Raw genomic sequence first — 21,832 nt, forward strand, 5'->3', positions numbered from 1 at the left:
CAGGTGTGTGTGGGCCTGGCCGGTGTTACTGGTGTTACTGGTGGTGTTACTGGTGTTACTGGTGGGGGGATGGAGGCGGCGCCCCCCCCGCGGCCGCAGCGGCCGCAGCTGCAGTGTAAGAACCTCCACGAGTTCCTGCGGGGACTGTCCCCCCCCCTCCTCGACCGCCTCTACGGGCACCCCGCAACCTGCCTGGCCGTCTTCAGGTGACCCCCCCAAACCCGACACACCCCCCCGGGGCACCCCAAAACCACCCTGGAGCACCCTGACCCCCCCTTGGGCACCCCAAAACCACCCTGGAGCACCCCGACCCCCCCTTGGGCACCCCAAAACCACCCTGGAGCACCCTGACCCGCCCTTGGGCACCCCAAAACCACCCTGGAGCACCCTGACCCCCTCCCGGCACCCTACCCCCCCCCCCCCCCAAGGGCACCCCAAAACCACTCTGGAGCACCCCAACCCCCCCAGACACCCCAAAACCCCACCTAGAACACCCTGACCCCCCCCAGGCACCCCAAAACCACCCTGGAGCACCCTCACACCCCCTAGGGCACCCTAACCCCCCCCCCCCGGCACCCCAAAGCCACCCTGGAGCACCCTGACCCCCCGCCCAGGGCACCCCAAAACCACCCTGGAGCACCCTGACCCCCCCCCCAGGCACCCCAAAACCTTCTTCACGACACTTTGATTCCTTTCTTTTTTGGGGTGGGTGGGGTTGAACTTAGGGAGGTGGGAGGCGGGATTTGGGGTACCCTCCGGAGCCAGAAGGGGTTTTAGGGTGCCCCCCCCATTTTTACACCCGCACCCCCATTTTCCACCCTCCCTGCACCCCCAGGGAAGGATTTGGAATGCAGAGAGGTGGATTTGAAGGGAGGGGACACACAGGATTTGGAGGGGTGCGGTTGGATTGAGGGAGGTGGGGGTTGGATTTGGGGTACCCCCCCGGGTCAGGGGGGGTTTTGGGGTGCCCCCCCCCCTCTGACCCCCCTCTCGCAGGGAGCTGCCGGGCCTGGCGCAGGCGGCCGTGATGCGGATGCTGTTCCTGGAGCAGCCGGTGCCGCAGGCTGCCATCGCCCTCTGGGTCAAGAAGGAGCACAGCAAGTGGGGCTGGGGGGGAAATGGGGGGGGCTGGGGGTTTGGGGGGGTCTCTAAGGGGGGGGGGGAGTATTCTAGGAGGGGGTTTGGGGGGTCCTGAGAGGGTTTGAGGGGTCCTGAGTGGGTCCTGAGTGGGTTATGGGGACACAATGGGGGGAAATAGGGGGTCTGGGGGGGAAAATGGGGGGCCTGGGGGGGGGCTGGGGGTTTGGGGGGGTCTCTAAGGGGGGGGGAGTATTCTAGGAGGGGGCTGAGGGGGTTTGGGGGGGTCCTGAGAGGGTTTGGGGGGTCCTGGGGGGAGTCCTGAGTGGGCTACAGGGACATGATGGGGGGAAATAGGGGGTCCGGGGGAGAAAATGGGGGGGTCTGGGGGGGAGTTGGGGGTTTGGGGGGGTCTCGGGGGGAGGGGAGTATTCTAGGACGGGGCTGAGGGGGTTTGGGGGGGGTTCTGAGAGGGTTTGGGGGGGCCTGGGGGTTCGTGAGAGGGTTTGGGGGGGTCCTGGGTGGGTCCTAAGTGAGCTATGGGGGGAAATAAGGGGTTTGGGGGGGTGTTGGGGGTTTGGGGGGGTCTCTAAGGGGGGGGGAGTATTCTAGGAGGGGGCTGAGGGGGTTTGGGGGGGTCCTGAGGGGGGGCTGGAATATCCTGGGAGGGTTCTGGGAGAGTTTGGGGGGGGCTTTATAGGAGAGGGAGAATCTGGAGGGGGTCCTGGGGGGGCTTTAAGGTGGGGGGGAGTATTCTGGGGGGGTCCTGAGAGGGTTTTGGGGGGACCTGGGAGGGGTCCTGAGTGGGCTATGGGTACACGATGGGGGTTTGGGGGGTCTCGTTGGGTCTGGAGGGGGTCCCGTTGGGTTTGGGGGTGCCGGGAGGGGGGGTCGTGGGGTCCCGTTGGGTTTGGGGGTGGTCAGGGGGTCCCGTTGGGTTTGGGGGTGCCGGGGGGGGGTCACTGCAGCCCCCCCCCCCATTTCTAGGGCACAGGAGGAGAGTCGGGAGGTGCTGTTGGCGCTGCGGCTGTGGCACCCCCAGACCCTGCCAGGGGGGCTCCCCGGCGTCACCCTGAACCCCAACTTCCGACAGAACCTGCGCATCGCCCTCCTGGGGGGGTCAGTGGGGAGAGGGGGGGAACATGGGGGGTGATGGGGTAAGGGGGGGACTCGGGGGGTGATGGGGGGCGCGGAGAAAGGGGGGGACAAAGGGGGTGATGGGGTAAGAGAAGGACTTGGGGGGACAATGGGGGGACTTGGGGGGTGATGGGGGGCACGGGCGGGGAATGGGGTAAGAGATGTTGGGGGCAATGGGGGGACTTGGGGGTATTGGGGGGCACAGGGGGGAATGGGGTAAGAGAGATGTTGGGGGGCAATGGGGGGACTTTGGGGGGCACAGGATAATGGGGTCACAGGATAAGGGGGGGCATAGGGGGGACATAGGGGCGATGGGGGGTCACGGGGTGAGAGAAGGACTTGGGGGGCAATGGGGGAATGGGGTAAGAGATGTTGGGGGGCAATGGGGGGACTTGGGGGGTGATGGGGGGCACAGGGGGGGAATGGGGTAAGAGGGATGTTGGGGGGCAATGGGGGGACTTGGGGGGTGATGGGGGTATGGGGTAAGAGGGATGTTGGGGGGCAATGGGGGGACTTGGGGGGTGCAGGATAATGGGGTCACAGGATAACGGGGGGGTATAGGGGGGACATAGGAGTGATGGGGGGTCACGGGGTGAGAGAAGGACTTGGGGGGACTTGGGGGGTGATGGGGGGCGCAGGGTAAGGGGGGTCAAAGGCGGCGATGGAGTAAGAGAGATGTTGGGGGCAATGGGGGGACTTGGGGGGCGCAGGATAATGGGGTCACAGGATAAGGGGGGTGATGGGGTCACAGGATAAGGGGGGGTACAGGGAGGACATAGGAGCGATGGGGGGTCACAGGGTGAGAGAAGGACTTGGGGAGCCAATGGGGGGACTTGGGGGGCAGGGATTAAGTTTGGGGGGGGGCTGTGTGTGTCATTTTTGGGGGTCCCCCAGGGGCAAAGCGTGGTCGGACGATACGAGTCAATTGGGACCCGACAAACACGCCCGCGACGTCCCCGCCTTGGATAAATACGCCGAGGAGCGCTGGGAGGTGAGGTTTTGGGGGTGTCCCGTCCCCGTCCCCCCAATATTTTAAAGGGGGGGGGTTTAAAGATGGGGTTCTCTCCTCCTTTTTTCCTTTGGAGGTGATTTTACACTTCATGGTGGGGTCCCCGAGCGCCGCCGTCAGCCAAGATCTCGCGCAGCTCCTGGTGCAGGCGGGGCTGATGAAGAGGTGAGGGGGGGTTTGGGGGGGCCAGGAGTGGATTTGGGGGGGTCACAGTAGGGTTTGGGGGGGCTGAGGGCCTCGAGAAAGGGTTTGGGGGGGCAAGAAGGGGGTTTGAGGGGTCAAAGAGGGGTTTGGGGGGGCTGAGGGCCTCGAGAAAGGGTTTGAGGGGGGCAAGAAGGGGGTTTGAGGGGTCAAAGTGGGGTTCGGGGGGGCTGAGAACCTCGAGAAGGGGTTTGAGGGGGCCCAGGAGTGGATTTGGGGGGGTCAAAGCAGGGTTTGGGGGGGCTGAGGGCCTCGAGAAAGGGTTTGGGGGGGCAAGAAGGGGGTTTGAGGGGTCAAAGTGGGGTTCGGGGGGGGCTGAGAGCCTCGAGAAGGGGTTTGGGTTGGGTTTGGGGGTTTGGGGGGGCCCAGGAGTGGATTTGGGGGGGGTCAAAGTGGGGTTTGGGGGGGCTGAGAGCCTCGAGAAGGGGTTTGGGTTGGGGTTTGGGGGTTTGGGGGGGCCCAGGAGTGGATTTGGGGGGGTCAAAGCAGGGTTTGGGGGGGCTGAGGGCCTCGAGAAAGAGTTTGGGTCAGGATTTTGGGGTTTGGGGGGGCCCAGGAGTGGATTTGGGGGGGTCAAAGTGGGGTTTGGGGGGGCTGAGGGCCTCGAGACGGGGTTTGGGTCAGGATTTTGGGGTTTGGGGGGGCCCAGGAGTGGATTTGGGGGGGTCAAAGTGGGGTTTGGGGGGGCTGAGAGCCTCGAGAAGGGGTTTGGGTCAGGATTTTGGGGTTTGAGGGGGGCCCAGAGTGGATTTGGGGGGGTCAAAGTGGGGTTTGGGGGGGCTGAGGGCCTCGAGACGGGGTTTGGGTCAGGATTTTGGGGTTTGGGGGGGCCCAGGAGTGGATTTGGGGGGGTCAAAGTGGGGTTTGGGGGGGCTGAGAGCCTCGAGAAGGGGTTTGGCTTGGGGTTTGGGGGGGTGCAGGAGTGGATTTGGGGGGGGTCAAAGTGGGGTTTGGGGGGGGCTGAGAGCCTCGAGAAGGGGTTTGGGTTGGGGTTTGGGGGGGCCCAGGAGTGGATTTGGGGGGGTCAAAGCGGGGTTTGGGGGGGCTGAGGGCCTCGAGAAAGGGTTTGAGGGGGGCAAGAAGGGGGTTTGAGGGGTCAAAGTGGGGTTCGGGGGGGGCTGAGAGCCTCGAGAAGGGGTTTGGGTTGGGGTTTGGGGGTTTGGGGGGGCCCAGGAGTGGATTTGCGGGGGTCACAGTGGGGTTTGGGGGGGCTGAGAGCCTCGAGAAGGGGATTTGGGGGGACAAGGGGGGGAATTGGGGGGCATTTGGGGTGTAGGGAGGGGTTTGGGGGGCCCTAAGGGGAAATTGAGGGGAGGGGGGAGCCCTGGAAGAGGGTTTGGGGGGGTCAAAGTGGGGTTGGGGGGGGCTAACAGCCTTGAGAAGGGGAATTGGGGGGAGATTTGGGGTCCCCCCCCCATTTTTGGGGTCCCCCCTACCCTGTTAGGCTCAAGGCAGGCTCTGAGCATCCCTGCAGACCTGGAGGGGGTGTGCCTTGATTTTTGGGGTCCCCTCGGTTTTTGGGGATCCCTCTTAGCTTTTGGGGACCCCCCCTTAGCTTTAGGACCCCCCCTTAGTTTTGGGGACCCCCTCAGATTTTGGGGTCCCCCCCTGTTTTGGGGGAGCCCCCTATCTTTTGTGTCTCCGGGGCAGCCTCCAAGCACCCCTACAGACAAGTGGGAAGGCGGTTGGCTCAGTTTTTGGGGTCCCCCCGGGTTTTGGGGTCCCCCCGTTAGTTTTGGGGCCCCCCCTGATTTTGGGGTCCCCCCAGCGAAGGGGGGGAGGCTCCGTGTATCACCTCCGCCGGGTTCCAGTTCCTCCTCCTCGACACTCCGGCGCAGCTCTGGTATTTCATCCTCCAATACCTCCGAGGGGCTGAGGTGAGGGGGGGTCCCCCAAAATCTGGGGGTCCCCCAAAACCCTACAACCCCCCCCAAAAAAAAAATCCTCCCTTTGGGGGACCCCTCTGAGCCCCCCAAAAGCCTTTTGTCCCCCTCCGCCCAGACTCGAGGGATGGATTTGGTGGAGATTCTCTCTTTCCTCTTTCAACTCAGCTTTTCTACTTTGGGAAAGGTGAGGGGGGACCCCAAAACCCGGGGGACCCCAAAACTGGGGGTTACTGGGGGCAACTGGGGGTAACTGGGAGCTACTGGGGGTAACTGGGGGCAACTGGGAGCTACTGGGAGCAACTGGGGGCAACTGGGAGTTACTGGGGGCAACTGGGAGCAACTGGGAGCTACTGGGGGCAATTGGGGGTAACTGGGAGTTACTGGGAGCAACTGGGAGTTACTGGGGGTAACTGGGAGCGCGTGTCCCTGGGATCACTTGGTGGAGAGATGGGGGTTACTGGGGGTAACTGGGAGCTACTGGGGGTAACTGGGAGGAGGGATGGGGGTAACTGGGAGCTACTGGGGGTAACTGGGAGGAGGGATGGGGGTTACTGGGGGTAACTGGGAGCTACTGGGGGTAACTGGGAGGAGGGGTGGGGGTTACTGGGGGTAACTGGGAGCTACTGGGGGTAACTGGGAGGAGGGGTGGGGGTTACTGGGGGTAACTGGGAGCTACTGGGGGTAACTGGGAGGGCGTCTCCGCAGGATTACTCGGTGGAGGGGATGAGTGAGTCTCTGCTCACGTTCCTGCAGCACCTGCGCGAGTTCGGGCTCGTCTTCCAGCGCAAGGTGGGACGGGGACCCCCCTTTGTCCCCGGGTCCCCCATCTTTGTCCCTGTATCCCCCTTTGTCCCCAGGTCCCCCCCCTTTGTCCCTGTGTCCCCCCCTTTGTCCCCGGGTCCCCCCCCTTTGTCCCTGTGTCCCTCCTCTTTGTCCCTGTGTCCCCCCCTTTGTCCCTGTGTTCCCCCCTTTGTCCCTGTGTCCCCCCCCTTTGTCCCTGTGTTCCCCCCTTTGTCCCTGTGTTCCCCCTTTGTCCCTGTGTCCCCCCCCTTTGTCCCTGTGGCCCCCATCTTTGTCCCTGTGTCCCCATCTTTGTCCCTGTGGCCCCCATCTTTGTCCCTGTGTCCCCCCCTTTGTCCCTGTGGCCCCCATCTTTGTCCCTGTGTCCCCCCCCTTTGTCCCTGTGTCCCCCCCTTTGTCCCTGTCCCCCCATCTTTGTCCCTGTGGCCCCCATCTTTGTCCCTGTGTCCCCCCCTTTGTCCCCCCTTTGTCCCTGTCCCCCCTTCTTGTCCCCTTTCTCACCCCCTTTGTCCCTGTTCCCCATCTTTGTCCCTGTCCCCCTTTGTCTTTGACCCCTCTTGTCCCCCATCTTTGTCCCTGTCCCCTCCTGACCCCCTTTGTCCCCTCCTGACCCCCTTTGTCCCTGTCCCCCCTTGTCCCCCTCTTCCTTCTCTTGTCCCCCCCTTTATCCCCGTCCCCCCTTTGTCTCCTCTTGACCCCCTTTGTCCCCGTCCCCCCGTGATGCTGCTGTCCCCCCTTTGTCCCCATTCCCCCCCTTTGTCCCCGTCCCCCCCGACTCCACTGTCCCCCCTTTGTCCCCGTCCCCCATGACTCCACTGTCCCCCCTCTGTCCCCGTCCCCCCATGACTCCACTGTCCCCCCTTTGTCCCCATCCCCCCATGACTCCACTGTCCCCCCTCTATCCCCATCCCCCCATGACTCCACTGTCCCCCCTTTGTCCCCGTTCCCCCCTTTGTCCCCATCCCCCCCGACCTCCGCTGTCCCCCCTCTGTCCCCGTCCCTCCATGACACCGCTGTCCCCCCTCTGTCCCCGTCCCTCCATGACACCGCTGTCCCCCCTTTGTCCCCGTCCCCCCATGACACCACTGTCCCCCCTCTATCCCCATCCCCCCATGACTCCACTGTCCCCCCCTTTGTCCCCATCCCCCTCGTGACTCCGCTGTCCCCCCCCTTTGTCCCCGTCCCCCCGTGACTCCGCTGTCCCCCCGTGACTCCACTGTCCCCCTGTGACTCCGCTGTCCCCCCCTTTGTCCCCATCCCCCTCGTGACTCCGCTGTCCCCCCGTGACTCCGCTGTCCCCCCCTCTGTCCCCGTCCCCCCGTGAGGCCGCTGTCCCCCCGTGACTCCGCTGTCCCCCGTTTGTCCCCCCCAGCGCAAGTCGCGGCGGTTCTACCCGACGCGCTTGGCCATCGCTCTCGCCTCGGGGACATCGGGGACCCCCCCCGAGCCGGACGCTCACGGCTTCGTCGTCGTCGAAACCAATTACCGCATCTACGCCTACACAGGTGGGGACCCCCGGGGACGCGTCCCCCCCCTTCTGTCCCCGTGTCCCCCATCCTGACCCCCACGTCCCTTCATGTCCCTTTGTGTCCCCCATCCTGACCCCCACGTGCGTCCCTTTTGGGGTCCCCCCTCGTGACCCCCCATCCCCTCGTGTCCCTTTTGGGGTCCCCCATTGTGACCCCCCCTGTCCCCTCGTGTCCCTTTTGGGGTCCCCCCCGTCCCTTTGTGTCCCTTTTGGGGTCCCCCATCCTGACCCCCCCCATCCCTTCGTGTCCATTTTGGGGTCCCCCCTTGTTACCCCCCCCCCATCCCCTCGTGTCCCTTTTGGGGTCCCCCCTTGTTAACCCCCCCCCATCCCCTCGTGTCCCTTTTGGGGTCCCCCATCCTGACCCCCCCATCCCTTCGTGTCCCTTTTGGGGTCCCCCATCCTGACCCCCCCGTCCCCTTGTGTCCCTTTCGGGGTCCCCCATCCCGACCCCCTGTCCCCTTGTGTCCCTTTTGGGGTCCCCCATCCTGACCCCCATGTACATCCCTTTCGGGGTCCCCCCCGTCCCTTCGTGTCCCTTTTGGGGTCCCCCATCCTGACCCCCCCCCGTGCCCCTTTTGGGGTCCCCCATCCTGACCCCCATGTACGTCCCTTTTGGGGTCCCCCCATCCCTTCGTGTCCCTTTTGGGGTCCCCTATCCCGACCCCCCATCCCCTCGTGTCCCTTTTGGGGTCCCCCATCCCAACCCCCCGTCCCTTCGTGTCCCTTTTGGAGTCCCCCATCCTGACCCCCCCGTCCGTCCCTTTCGGGGTCCCCCCCGTCCCTTTCGGGGTCCCTCGTGTCCCTTTTGGGGTCCCCCCCGTCCGTCCCTTTTGGGGTCCCCCATCCTGACCCCCATGTACGTCCCTTTCGGGGTCCCCCCCTCGTGTCCCTTTCGGGGTCCCCCATCCTGACCCCCATGTCCGTCCCTTTTGGGGTCCCCCATCCTGACCCCCATGTACGTCCCTTTCGGGGTCCCCCCCTCGTGTCCCTTTCGGGGTCCCCCATCCTGACCCCCCCGTCCGTCCCTTTCGGGGTCCCCCCCGTCCCTTTCGGGGTCCCCCCCTCGTGTCCCTTTCGGGGTCCCCCCAGACTCGGAGCTGCAGATCGCGCTCATCGCTCTCTTCTCGGAGCTGCTCTATCGGTTCCCCAATCTGGTGGTGGCGCAGGTGACGCGCGACAGCGTTCAGGCGGCCATCGCCAACGGCATCACCGCCGACCAGGTGGGGACACCGCCACCGCCGCTCTCGGGGGGACCCCGACGGGGACATTGGGGTCCCCAGTGGGTTTCGGGGTGCCCCAGAGGGGCTGTTGGGGGGACTTATAGAGGGATCTGGAGGGCCTCAATGGGTCTTGAGGTACCTATTGGATCTTGGGGTGCCCCATAGAGGGATCTTGGGGTCCCCAGTGGGTATTGAGGTGCCCCATAGGGATGTTGGGGTGCATTATAGGGGGATCTTGGGGTCCCCATTGGATCTTGGGGTGCCCATTGGATCTTGGGGTGCCCCATAGGGGGTGCTGGGGTGACTTATAGAGGGATCTTGGGGTCTTGGATGGGTCTTGGGGTCCCCAGTGGATCTTGAGGTGCCCCATAGGGGGATCTTGGGGTGCTCTTGGGTGTTTTGGGGTGTCCCTGGAGGTTTTGGGGTGTCCCTGGGGGTGTTGGGGTGCCTTATAGGGGGAGATTGGGGTCCCCAGTGGGTGTTGAGGTGCCCCATAGGGGGTGTTGGGGTGCCTTATAGGGGGATCTTGGGGTCCCCAGTGGATTTTGGGGTGCCCCACAGGGGGATCTTGGGGTCCTCAATGGGTCTTGGGGTCCCCAGTGGGTCTTGGGGTGCCCCATAGGGGGATCTTGGGGTCCCCAGTGGATATTGAGGTGCCCCATAGGGATGTTGGGGTGCATTATAGGGGGATCTTGGGGTGCCCATTGGATCTTGGGGTGCCCCATAGGGGCTGTTGGGGGGACTTATAGAGGGATCTTGGGGTCTTCGATGGGTCTTGGCGTCCCCAGTGGATCTTGAGGTGCCCCATAGGGGGATCTTGGGGTGCTCTTGGGTGTATTGGGGTGTCCCTGGAGGCTTTGGGGTGTCCCTGGGGGTGTTGGGGTGCCCCACAGGGGGAGATTGGGGTCCCCAGTGGGTTTTGGGGTGCCCCAGAGGGGCTGTTGGGGGGACTTATAGAGGGATCTGGAGGGCCTCAATGGGTCTTGAGGTACCTATTGGATCTTGGGGTGCCCCATAGGGGGATCTTGGGGTCCCCAGTGGGTATTGAGGTGCCCCATAGGGATGTTGGGGTGCATTATAGGGGGATCTTGGGGTCTCCATTGGATCTTGGGGTGCCCCATAGGGGGTGCTGGGGTGACTTATAGAGGGATCTTGGGGTCTTGGATGGGTCTTGGGGTCCCCAGTGGATCTTGAGGTGCCCCATAGGGGGATCTTGGGGTGCTCTTGGGTGTTTTGGGGTGTCCCTGGAGGTTTTAGGGTGTCTTATAGGGGGAGATTGGGGTCCCCAGTGGCTGTTGGGGTGCCCCATAGGATGTGTTGGGGGGACTTATAGGGGGATCTTGGGGTCCTCAATGGGTCTTGGGGTCCCCACTGGATCTTGGGGTGCCTCTGGGTGTATTGGGGTGCCCCATAGGGGGATCTTGGGGTGCTCTTGGGTGTATTGGGGTGTCCCTGGGGGTGTTGGGGTGCCCCACAGGGGGAGATTGGGGTCCCCAGTGGATCTTGGGGTGCCTCTGGGGGTGTTGGGGTGCCTTATAGGGGGATCTTGGGGTCCCCATTGGGTTTTGGGGTCCCCATTGGATCTTGGGGTGCCCCATAGGGGCTATTGAGGTGCTCCAGAAGGTTCTGAGGTGCCTCATAAGGGGGATATTGGGATCCCCTGTGGTTATTGGGGTCCCCTGTGGGTTTTGGGGTCCCCATTGGATCTTGGGGTGCCCCATAGGGGCTATTGAGGTGCTCCAGAGGGCCCTGAGGTGCCTCATGGCGGGGGATATTGGGGTCCCCTGTGGGTTTTGGGGTCCCCATTGGATCTCGGGGTGCCCCATAGGAGCTATTGAGGTGCTCCAGAGGGCCCTGAGGTGCCTCATAGGGGGGTTATTGGGGTCCCCTGTGGGTTTTGGGGTCCCCTGTGGGTTTTGGGGTGCCGTATGGGTTTTGGGGTCCCCTGTGGGTTTTGGGGTGCCGTATGGCTTTCGGGGTACCCTGTATTTTTTGGGGTACCCCACTCACCCCCCCCCCGACCCCCCCTCAGATCATCCACTTCCTCCGCACGCGGGCGCACCCCGTCATGGCCAAGCAGGTAAGGGGGGGGGGGGGAAGGTGACAGAGGGGTCCCCAAACCTTCAGGGGGGTCCCCCAAACTCTCGGGACTGTCCCCCCAGATCCCGGCGCTGCCCCCGACCATCACCGACCAAATCCGCCTCTGGGAGTTGGAGAGGGACCGCCTGCGCTTCTCCGACGGTGGGGACGGCCCCAACGCTTGGGGACAGCTTTTGGGGGGTCACTAAGAATGAGGGGGGGTCCTTTCGCAGTGGGGGGGACGTAACCCTAAGGGGGGGTCCCCAAAAGGGAGTGGTGGCACCTCTGGAGGGGCCCCAAAAGGAGGGGAGAACCTCTGGTGGATCCGAGGAGGCATCTCAGCAGCTTCTGAGGACCCCAAGAGGTCACATCCTGGGTGTCCCCAAGAGGAGGTGACAGTTCTGGGGTGACCCCAAGAGGAGGTGACAGCTTTGGGGTGACCCCAAGGAGGCATCTCAGCAGCTTCTGAGGGCTCCAAGAGGTGACATCCCGGGTGGCCCCAAGAGGAGGTGACAGTTCTGGGGTGACCTCAAGGTGAAACGGCACTTTTGGGGTCCCCAAGAGGAGGTGACAACCCCTGAGGTGACCCCAAGAGGAGGTGACAGCCTTGGGGGGACCCCACGGGGTGGTGACAGCTTTGGAGTGACCCCCAGGAGGTGACAGCCTTGGGGTGACCCCAAGGAGGCATCTCAGCAGCTTCTGAGGGCCCCGAGAGGTGACATCGCAGATGTCCCCAGGGTGGAGTGGCACCTTCTGGGGGGTCTCCAAGAGGAGGTGCAACCTTGGGGTGACCCCACGGGGTGGTGACAGCTTTGGGGTGACCCCAAGGAGGCATCTCAGCAGCTTCTGAGGGCTCCAAGAAGTGACATCCTGGGTGTCCCCCAGAGGAGGTGACAGTTCTGGGGTGACCTCAAGGTGGAATGGCAACTTTGGGGTCCCCAAGAGAAGGTGACAACCCCTGAGGTGACCCCAAGAGGAGGTGACAACTCTGAGGTGACCCCAAGGAGGCATCTCAGCAGCTTCTGAGGACCCCAAGAAGTGACATCCCGGGTGTCCCCAAGAGGAGGTGACAGTTCTGGGGTGACCCCAAGGTGAAATGGCACCTTTGGGGTCCCCAAGAGGAGGTGACAGCTTTGGGGTGACCCCAAGGAGGCATCTCAGCAGCTTCTGAGGGCCCCAAGAGGGGACATTGCAGATGTCCCCGAGGTGGAGTGGCACCTTCTGGGGTGTCCCCAAGAGGCGGTGTGACCTTGGGGTGACCCCAAGGAGGTGTCAGCTTTGGGGTGACCCCAAGGAGGCATCTCAGCAGCTTCTGAGGGCCCCAAGAGGTGACATTGCAGATGTCCCCGAGGTGGAGTGGCACCTTCTGGGGTGTCCCCAAGAGGCGGTGTGACCTTGGGGTGCCCCCGGCGGTGACCCCGCGCCGTCCTCGTCCCCAGGGGTGCTGTACAACCAGTTCCTGTCGCAGGTGGACTTCGAGGTGCTGCGGGACCACGCGCGGGCGCTCGGCGTTCTGCTCTTCGAGAGCCCCTCGCGCCGCCTGATGGTGGTCACGCCCGGAGGTCACCCCGAGGTCAAACGCTTCTGGAAGAGGCAGAAACACAGCGCCTGAGGCCACCAAACCGCGGCATCCAACCACCGCTGGGTTCCATCAACCCCATCCTCGGGTTCCATCAACCCCATCCTCGGGTTCCATCAACCCCATCCATGGGTTCCATCATCACCTCAGTCTTGGAGATCCTTCAATTCTTGGGTGCCATCAACCAGATCCACAGGTTCCATCAACTCAAACCTCGGGATCCATCAATTCTTGGGTTCCCTCAACCCCATCCGTGGGTTCCATCACCTCAGTCTTGGAGATCCATCGATTCTTGGGTTCCATCAACTCAAACATTGGGTTCCATTGATCTTTGGGTTCCATCAACCCCATCTGTGAGTTCCCTCAACCCCATCCTCGGGTTCCCTCAACCCCATCCTCGGGTTCCCTCAACCCCATCCGTGGGTTCCCTCAACCCCATCCGTGGGTTCCATCAACCCCATCCTCGGGTTCCATCACCTCAAACTTAGAAATCCTTCAATTCTTGGGTTCCATCAACCAAATCCTTGGGTTCCATCATCTCAAACCTCGGGATCCATCGATCTTTGGGTTCCCTCAACCCCATCCTCGGGTTCCATCACCTCAGTCTTGGAGATCCTTCAATTCTTGGGTTCCCTCAACTCAAACATTGGGTTCCATCAACCCGATCCGTGGGTTCCATCACCTCAGTCTTGGAGATCCATCAATTCTTGGGTTCCATCAACCCGATCCGTGGGTTCCATCAACTCAAACATTGGGTTCCATCATCTCAAACCTCAGGATCCATTGATCTTTGGGTTCCATCACCCCCATCCGTGGGTTCTGTCAACCCAAACCTTGAGTTCCATCACCTCAATCTTGGAGATCCTTCAATTCTTGGGTTCCATCAACCTGATCCTCGGGTTCCATCACCTCAAACCTCGGAATCCAACGATCTTTGGGTTCCCTCAACCCAGTCCTTGGGTTCCATCACCTTGAACTTGGAGATCCATCACCTCAAACCTTGGGATCCAACAGTCTTTGGGTTCTGTCACCCCGATCCGTGGGTTCCATCAACCCCATCCTCGGGTTCCCTCAACCAGATCCTCGGGTTCCATCACCTCAAACCTTTGGATCCATCAATCCTTGGGTTCCATCACCCCAAACCTTGGGTTCCCTCACCTTAAACCTTCGGATCCATCAATCCTTGGGTTCCATCACCCCAAACCTTGGGTTCCATCACCTTAAACCTTCAGATCCATCAGTTTTTGGGTTCCATCAACCCCAACCTTGAGTTCCATCACCTCAAACCTCGGGATCCATCGATTTTTGGGTTCTGTCACCCCAAACCTTGGGTTCCATCACCTCAAACCTTCGGATCCATCAATCCTTGGGTTCCATCACCCCAATCCTTGGGTTCCATCACCCCAAACCTTCGGATCCATCAGGTTTTGGGTTCCATCATCGTAAACCTTTGGATCCATTGATCCTTGGGTTCCATCACCTCAATCCTTGGGTTCCGTCACCCTTTGGGTTCCCCCCCTCCCACCTTGGAGCGCTCCCCCGGATCGTTGGGTTCCCCCCCATTGGCAGCGGCGCTCCCGGAACTTCCGGGGATGAATTTGGAGGGAAACCAAAGGGACTTTGAGGAAATACTTCATTTTTACAGAAAACAAAGACATTCGAGGGGAAAAAAAAGTCATTTTTGAGAAAAGAAGGGAGGAGAGGAGAAAATTGAGGGGAAAAAAAGTGCTTTTGGGGAGGAAAAAGGGCGGAAAAAAGGGGTTTTGAGGGGAAATAAAGGATTTATTTGATAAAAATTGGAGTTTGCAGCGATTTCTGAGGGAAAAAATGGGGTTTTGAGGGGAAGAAAAGGATTTATTTGATAAAAATTGGAGTTTGCAGCAATTTCTGAGGGAAAAAATGGGGTTTTGAGAGGAAGAAAAGGATTTATTTGATAAAAATTGGAGTTTGTAGCGATTTCTGAGGGAAAAAGAGGGATTTTGAGAGGAAATAAAGGATTTATTTGATAAAAATTGGAGTTTGCAGCAATTTCTGAGGGAAAAAATGGGGTTTTGAGGGGAAGAAAAGGATTTATTTGATAAAAATTGGAGTTTGCAGCGATTTCCTGAGGGAAAAAGAGCGTTTTTGAGAAAAGAATTCATTTTTTTTCCAGGAAACAAAGAGATTTGAGGGACAAAAAGGCCATTTCTGAGAAAAAGTGAGAAATTAGAGGGAAAATTTGAGGAACTGGAAAAAAGTGAAGAGTTATGGGGGAAAAAAAGTGCTTTTGGGGAGGAAAAAGAGGGGTTTTGATAGAAAAAAGGGGAGTTTTGAGGGGAAATGAAGGATTTATTTGATAAAAATAGAAGTTTGCAGTGGTTTTCGAGGGGAAAAAAGGGTTTTTTGAGAAAATAATTCATTTTTTTCCAGAAAACGAAGATTTGAGAGAGAAAAAGGCCATTTCTGAGGAAAAAAGTGAGGAATGAGAGGGAAAAAGGTGCTTTTTCCCGTCCCCATCATGGGGTGAAGGACCTCAGGGACGTTCCTGTCCCCATCATGGGGTGAAGGACCTCAGGGACATTCCTGTCCCCATCATGGGGTGAAGGACCTCAGGGACGTTCCTGTCCCCATCATGGGGTGAAGGACCTCAGGGACATTCCTGTCCCCATCATGGAGTGAAGGACCTCAGGGACGTTCCTGTCCCCATCATGGGGTGAAGGACCTCAGGGACGTTCCTGTCCCCATCATGGGGTGAAGGACCTCAGGGACATTCCTGTCCCCATCATGGAGTGAAGGACCTCAGGGACGTTCCTGTCCCCATCATGGGGTGAAGGACCTCAGGGACGTTCCTGTCCCCATCATGGGGTCAAGGACCTCAGGGACGTTCCTGTCCCCATCATGGGGTGAAGGACCTCAGGGACGTTCCTGTCCCCATCATGGGGTGAAGGATCTCAGGGATGTTCCTGTCCCAATCATGGGGTGAAGGACCTCAGGGACGTTCCTGTCCCCATCATGGGGTGAAGGACCTCAGGGACGTTCCTGTCCCCATCATGGGGTGAAGGACCTCGGGGACGTTCCTGTCCCCATCATGGGGTGAAGGACCTCAGGGACGTTCCTGTCCCCATCATGGGGTGAAGGATCTCAGGGACGTTCCTGTCCCCATCATGGGGTGAAGGATCTCAAGGACATTCCTGTCCCCATCATGGGGTGAAGGACCTCGGGGACGTTCCTGTCCCCATCATGGGGTGAAGGACCTCAGGGACGTTCCTGTCCCCATCATGGGGTGAAGGATCTCAGGGACGTTCCTGTCCCCATCATGGGGTGAAGGATCTCAGGGACGTTCCTGTCCCCATCATGGGGTGAAGGATCTCAAGGACATTCCTGTCCCCATCATGGGGTGAAGGACCTCGGGGACGTTCCTGTCCCCATCATGGGGTGAAGGATCTCAGGGACGTTCCTGTCCCCATCATGGGGTGAAGGATCTCAGGGACGTTCCTGTCCCCATCATGGGGTGAAGGATCTCAGGGACGTTCCTGTCCCCATCATGGGGTGAAGGACCTCAGGGACGTTCCTGTCCCCATCATGGGGTGAAGGACCTCAGGGACATTCCTGTCCCAATCATGGGGTGAAGGATCTCAGGGACGTTCCTGTCCCCATCATGGGGTGAAGGACCTCAGGGACATTCCTGTCCCAATCATGGGTTGAAGGACCTTGAGGACATCCCCGTCCCCATCATGGGTTGAAGGACCTTGAGGACATCTCCACCCCCTTCACGGGCTGGAGGACGAGGGGACCTTCACCGTGGGGCCCTCCCTGTCCCTTCACGGCCAATCGTCACTGTTGTCCATCCCCGCGGTCTGGGGCCACCGGGGAGGCGTTGGGGTGGTCCCCGTTGGTGGCCGCGGTGACTCCAGAGAAGGTCGGGGGTGGTGGTGGGACCGTGGTGGCCCCATAGTGCCGATGACGAAGGACGTGGCACAACCAGGCCACCAGCTGCCAGTACTCGTCGAAGGAGATGACCCGGTCCCCGTTGGCGTCCAAGAATGAGAAGATGGCGGCCACCGCCTCGGGGTGACCCGTGTTCTGCAGGGGAGGGGACAGCGGGGACGTGGGGACGTGGGGAGGGACACCACGGGGACATGAGGGACGTGGGGACACCTTGAGGGGCTCCATGGGGACACGAGGGGACACCTTGAGGGGCTTCATGCGGACATGAGGACACATGGAGGGACACCATGAGGACATGAGGGACATGGGGACACCTTGAGGGGCTCCATGAGGACATGAGGGACATGGGGACACCTTGAGGGGCTCCATAGGGACATGAGGGACATGGGGACACCTTGAGGGGCTCCATGGGGACATGAGGGACATGGGGACACCTTGAGGGGCTCCATGGGGACACCTTGAGGGGCTCCATGGGGACATGAGGGACATGGGGACACCTTGAGGGGCTCCATAGGGACATGGGGACATGGGGACACCTTGAGGGGCTCCATGGGGACACCTTGAGGGGCTCTATGGGGACATGAAGGACATGGGGACACCTTGAGGGGCTCCATGGGGACACCTTGAGGGGCTCCATAGGGACATGAAGGACATGGGGACACCTTGAGGGGGTCTATGGGGACCCCACGAGGGACCCCATGAGGGACACGAAGACGTTGAGGGGCTCCATGGGGACAGGAAGACGTGGGGCCACCTTGAGGGCCACCACGGGGCCACGAGGACGAGGTGGTGGCCCTTCTCGCGGCGGAGGGGCCGCGGGGCCGCCGGTGGCCACTCACGCTGAGCTGGTGGCCCAACTCGCGGCGCAGAAGCTGCTGGAAGGTGGGCGGGTCCAGGCCGGGCTCCGCCCCCCCGGGGACCACTCTCGCGTACCGGTAGAAGGTCCCCACCACGGCGTGGAGACCCCTCTCCAGCGGGGACGGACCTGGGGGACCCAGCCCAGGCCCTCCCACTCTGCCCAGGCCCTCCCAGTCTGCCCAGGCCCTCCCAGTCTGCCCATCCCAGTTCCTCCCAGTCCCCCCAGCCCAGTCCCTCCCAGTCCCCCCAGCCCAGGCCCTCCCAGTCCCCCCAGCCCAGGCCCTCCCAGTCCCCCCATCCCAATCCCTCCCAGTCCCCCCATCCCAGTTCCTCCCAGTCCCCCCATCCCAGTTCCTCCCAGTCCCCCCATCCCAGTCCCTCCCAGTCTCCCCAGTCCCCCCATCCCAGTCTGCCCAGTTCCTCCCAGTCTCCCCATCCCAGTTCGTCCCAGTCCCCCCATCCCAGTCCCTCCCAGTTCCTCCCAGTCCCCCCATTCCAGTTCCTCCCAGTCTCCCCAGTCCCCCCATCCCAGTCTGCCCAGTCCCTCCCAGTCTCCCCATCCCAGTTCCTCCCAGTCCCCCCATCCCAGTTCCTCCCAGTCTCCCCATCCCAGTCCCTCCCAGTCCCCCCATCCCAGTCCCTCCCAGTCTCCCCATCCCAGTCTGCCCAGTTCCTCCCAGTCTCCCCATCCCAGTTCCTCCCAGTCCCCCCATCCCAGTCTGCCCAGTTCCTCCCAGTCCCTCCCTACTCCATCCCAGTCCCTCCCAGTCCCCCCGTACTCCTTCCCAGTCCCTCCCTCCCCCATCCCAGTCCCTCCCAGTGCCCCTTTCCCCCATCCCAGTCCCTCCCAGTGCCCCTTTCCCCCATCCCAGTCCCTCCCAGTCCCAGTCCGTCCCAGTTACCGCTGGGCTCGGGGTCGCTGTTGCCCCCCTGGTTCTGCCCCATCTCCCGCTAACGAAGCTCCACCTTAACGAGAAACCTCATTAACGCCCCCCTCCTACCAACCCCCCCCAAACCAATCCCAGTATCCCCCAGTATGCCCCAGTACGCCCCAGTATCCCCCAGTACGCCCCAGTCAGCCGCACTCACTGGAACTCGAGGGATCTCCAAAGGTCACTCCAAAGCCCTTTGGGTCCCATCACGTGTTTGGGGCTATTTTTGGCCTTCGGTGGTGTCTCCGGTGACAAATGTGACCTCCGTCCTCGTCACCGGCGTCTCCGTCCCCTTCTTCCTTCTTCTCCAACTCCCAAATCCCCCCAAAGTCCCCCCAAATCCCTCCAGGTGTCCCCAAGGCCACACCTCTGCTCCTCCAGAAGGTCTCAAACCCTCAGGGTGTCCTCAAGGCCACCAATCCAGGTCCCATTTGAGGTGGCAACAGGTCCTCCAGAAGGTCCCAAGCCCTTCAGGTGTCCCCAAGGCCACATCTCTGCTCCTCCAGAAGGTCCCAAGCCCTTCAGGTGTCCCCAAGGCCACATCTCTGCTCCTCCAGAAGGTCCCAAACCCTCCAGGTGTCCCCAAGGCCACGTTCCTCCTCCTCCAGAAGGTCCCAAACCCTTCAGGTGTCCCCAAGGCCACATCTCTGCTCCTCCAGAAGGTCCCACACTCTTCAGGTGTCCCCAAAGCCACGTTCCTCCTCCTCCAGAAGGTCCCAAACCCTTGAGGTGTCCCCAAGGCCACACCTTTGCTCCTCCAGAAGGTCCCAAACCCTCGAGGTGTCCCCAAGGCCACGTCCCTCCTCCTCCAGGAGGTCCCAAACCCTCGAGGTGTTCCCAAGGCCACGTCCTGATCCTCCAGAAGGTCCCAAACCCTCCAGGTGTCCCCAAAGCCACATATTTGCTCCTCCAGAAGGTCCCACACTCTTCAGGTGTCCCCAAGGTCACATCTTTGCTCCTCCAGAAGGTCCCACACTCTTCAGGTGTCCCCAAGGTCACATCTTTGCTCCTCCAGAAGGTCCCACACTCTTCAGGTGTCCCCAAAGCCACGTCCCTCCTCCTCCAGGAGGTCCCAAACCCTCCAGGTGTCCCCAAAGCCACGTCCCTCCTCCTCCAGAAGGTCCCCGTGGTGGGGACGGTGACCGAGTTGGTGAAAGATGACACTGAGCCACCAGAGCCATCGTGTCCCCCTCTTTATTGTCCCCCAGAGCCGTCGGGACGCGTCACCTGCGGAAGAAGGCTGAGTGCCACCAAGAGGAACCCCAACGCTGGTGGTGTCCCCCCAAAGCCACCGCGGTCGTGTCGGGACGGAGCCCCGTGGGGACAGCGAGGGGACACTGTCCCCGTGGTGGCACCGTCCCCGTCCTCTGCCTCCGGCTCTTACGTGGGGGGTCACGGGGGACGGCCACGCCTTTGTGGGAGGGGACAGCCCTGTCCCCACCCCTGCGGCCCCGCGGCCCTCTGTCCCCAACGCCCACCGTGTCCCCACGTCCCTCTGTCCCCAACAGCCACCACGTCCTCTCGTCCCTCTGTCCCCAATGCCCACCATGTCCCCTCGTCCCCAATGCTCACTATGTCCCCAACTCGTGTCCTCTCGTCCCTCTGTCCCCAACCCCTGTGTCCCCATGTCCCTCTGTCCCCTCGTCCCTGTCCCCAACTCCGTGTCCCTCTGTCCCCAACAGCCACCACATCCCTCTGTCCCCAACACTGACTGTGTCCCCATGTCCCTCTGTCCCCTCATCCCAGTCCCCAACTGTGTCCCTCTGTCCCCAACAGCCACCGTGTCCCCTTGTCCCTCTGTCCCCAGTGCCCACTGTCCCCCATCCCTCTGTCCCCAACCCACGTCCCGACGTCCCTATGTCCCTGTCCCCAATGCCCACAGCGTCCCCTCATCCCTGTCCCCACCCCTGTGTCCCCCCGTCCCCCCATGTCCCCCCTGTCTCCATCGTGTCCCCCTGTCCCCATCGTGTCCCCCTGTCCTCCCCGTGTCCCCCTGTCCCCATCGTGTCCCCCCCGTGTCCCCCTGTCCCCATCGTGTCCCCCCTGTGTCCCCCTGTCCCCCCCGTAACCCCCCCCATTGTGTCGCCCCTCACCCCAATCTGAGGCGCCATTGCTCCGGAACCTTCCTCAGCACCTGCAGAGGAGAGGGGAGGAGAGAAAGGACGGACCCGACGGGGTCTATAGGGGCTCTGTGGGGCCCAGGTCATCTATAGGGTTCATCTATAGGGTCCTGAGCCATCTATAGGGGCTCTATGGGGCCCAACTCATCTATAGGGTCTCAGATCCATCTATAGAGGCTCTGCGGGGCCCGGGTCATCTATAGGGTCCCGGGTCCATCTATAGGGTCCTGGGTCCATCTATAGGGTCCCGGGTCCATCTATAGGGTCCTGGGTCATCTATAGGGTCCTGGGTCCATCTATAGGGTCCCGGAGCAGCCCCAGGGGCTCTGTGGGTTCCAGGTCCATCTATAGGGTCCCAGGTCCATCTATAGGGTCCCGGTGCAGCCCCAGGGGCTCTGTGGGGCCCGGTCCATCTATAGGGTCCCGGGTCCATCTATAGGGTCCCGGTGCAGCCCCAGGGGCTCTGCTCGCCTGGGGTTCTCCCCTATAGGGGCTGTAGGGGCCGGTGTATACCGAAGGCACCAGCGGGCGCCGCCGGCCGTAGGTGTCCCCTTCGCTCTGCCCTCGGCCCCGGGGCGGCACACGGGGCGGCGCCGCCCGCAGCGGGGGGAGAGGGGACCTATAGAGCCCCAGAGACAGACCCTATAGCCCCAGCCCCCTATAGCCCCCTCCAGCCCCCCTATATCCCCTCCAGACCACTATAGACCCCCCTCGACCGCCTATATCCCCTCCAGGTCACTATAGGCCCTCCCCAGGCCCCCCTATATCCCCCTCCAGGCCACTATAGACCCCCCCGACCCCTTATATCCCCCTCCAGGACACTATAGATCCCCCCCGACCCCCTATATCCCCCTCCAGGTCACTATAGACCCCCCGACCCCCTATATCCCCTCCAGACCACTATAGACCCCCTGACCCCCTATATCCCCCTCCAGGACACTATAGACCCCCCCAGGCCCCCTATATGCCCCTCCAGGCCACTATAGACTCCCCGACCCCCTATATCCCCTTGAAGGCCACTATAGAACCCCCCGACCCCCTATATCCCCCTCAAGGCCACTACAGACTCCCTCGACCCCTTATATCCCCCTCCAGGCCACTATAGAACCCCCCCCGGCCCCCCTATATCCCCGTCCAGATCCTTCCAGACCCTTCTATCCCCCTGTAGACCCCCAGACCCCCTATACCGCCCTGCAGACCCCTATAAGCCCCCCCAGACCCCTTTCTATCCCCCTATAGGCCCCCCTATAGCGCTCCCCCCCCCGCCTCCTCACCTGGCCCATCATGGCGGCCGCCGCATGGCCCGCCGGGAACGCCCCCTGCGCGCGCGCGGAGCCGCCGCCACCGCCTCCCATTGGGCACCGCCCGCGCGCGCCCGCGGCGATTGGCTGAGGCGGGCGGGAGGCGTGGCTTCGAGGGATGGGGGAGTGGCTTGCTGGCGATGAGGCGTGGTTTGTGTGAGAAGGGGCGTGGCT

The 21,832-nt window shown here is 62.0% G+C and overlaps 4 protein-coding genes across 6 annotated transcripts; 2 read left to right on the forward strand and 2 right to left on the reverse strand.

Annotated features, from left to right (window-relative positions):
• Positions 1-26: 26 nt before the first annotated feature.
• Positions 27-12,998, forward strand: GTF2H4 (general transcription factor IIH subunit 4). 3 transcript variants are annotated; one of them, XR_008447451.1, is made up of 14 exons: positions 27-206; positions 997-1,101; positions 2,065-2,196; positions 3,109-3,205; positions 3,300-3,388; positions 5,193-5,301; positions 5,426-5,494; positions 6,016-6,099; positions 7,484-7,616; positions 8,732-8,862; positions 10,895-10,942; positions 11,025-11,103; positions 12,381-12,649; positions 12,963-12,998. XR_008447451.1 is itself a non-coding variant. In XM_054052078.1 (13 exons), the coding sequence occupies exons 1-13, from the start codon at positions 70-72 to the stop codon at positions 12,551-12,553; spliced, it is 1,386 nt and encodes a 461-aa protein (XP_053908053.1). In that variant the 5' UTR covers positions 27-69; the 3' UTR covers positions 12,554-12,690. The 3 variants fall into 3 exon arrangements, 1 of the variants encoding a protein (XP_053908053.1); XR_008447450.1 differs by lacking the exon at positions 12,963-12,998 and adding an exon at positions 12,853-12,917; XM_054052078.1 differs by lacking the exon at positions 12,963-12,998 and having other exon boundaries at positions 12,381-12,690.
• An 838-nt stretch (positions 12,999-13,836) lies between these two features.
• LOC128849635 (uncharacterized) lies at positions 13,837-15,337 on the reverse strand. Its single transcript, XM_054052086.1, has 2 exons — positions 14,002-15,337; positions 13,837-13,879 (listed from the first exon to the last, which is right to left on the reverse strand). The coding sequence occupies exon 1, from the start codon at positions 14,917-14,919 to the stop codon at positions 14,002-14,004; it is 918 nt and encodes a 305-aa protein (XP_053908061.1). The 5' UTR covers positions 14,920-15,337; the 3' UTR covers positions 13,837-13,879.
• On the reverse strand, positions 14,572-18,527 carry LOC128849639 (protein S100-A16-like). The gene is made up of 4 exons (XM_054052108.1): positions 18,395-18,527; positions 18,208-18,271; positions 17,287-17,432; positions 14,572-16,582 (listed from the first exon to the last, which is right to left on the reverse strand). Exons 2-4 carry the CDS (start codon positions 18,248-18,250, stop codon positions 16,334-16,336), a joined length of 438 nt encoding a protein of 145 aa, XP_053908083.1. The 5' UTR covers positions 18,251-18,271; positions 18,395-18,527; the 3' UTR covers positions 14,572-16,333.
• On the forward strand, positions 18,342-21,749 carry LOC128849583 (proline-rich protein 2-like). The gene is made up of 6 exons (XM_054051956.1): positions 18,342-18,349; positions 18,385-18,695; positions 18,798-18,813; positions 18,967-19,153; positions 19,256-19,825; positions 21,609-21,749. The coding sequence occupies exons 1-6, from the start codon at positions 18,342-18,344 to the stop codon at positions 21,747-21,749; spliced, it is 1,233 nt and encodes a 410-aa protein (XP_053907931.1).
• Positions 21,750-21,832: the final 83 nt, after the last annotated feature.

This window comes from Cuculus canorus, chromosome 31 (assembly GCF_017976375.1).
Source record: "Cuculus canorus isolate bCucCan1 chromosome 31, bCucCan1.pri, whole genome shotgun sequence".
In the NCBI taxonomy this organism is placed as follows: Eukaryota; Metazoa; Chordata; class Aves; order Cuculiformes; family Cuculidae; genus Cuculus; species Cuculus canorus.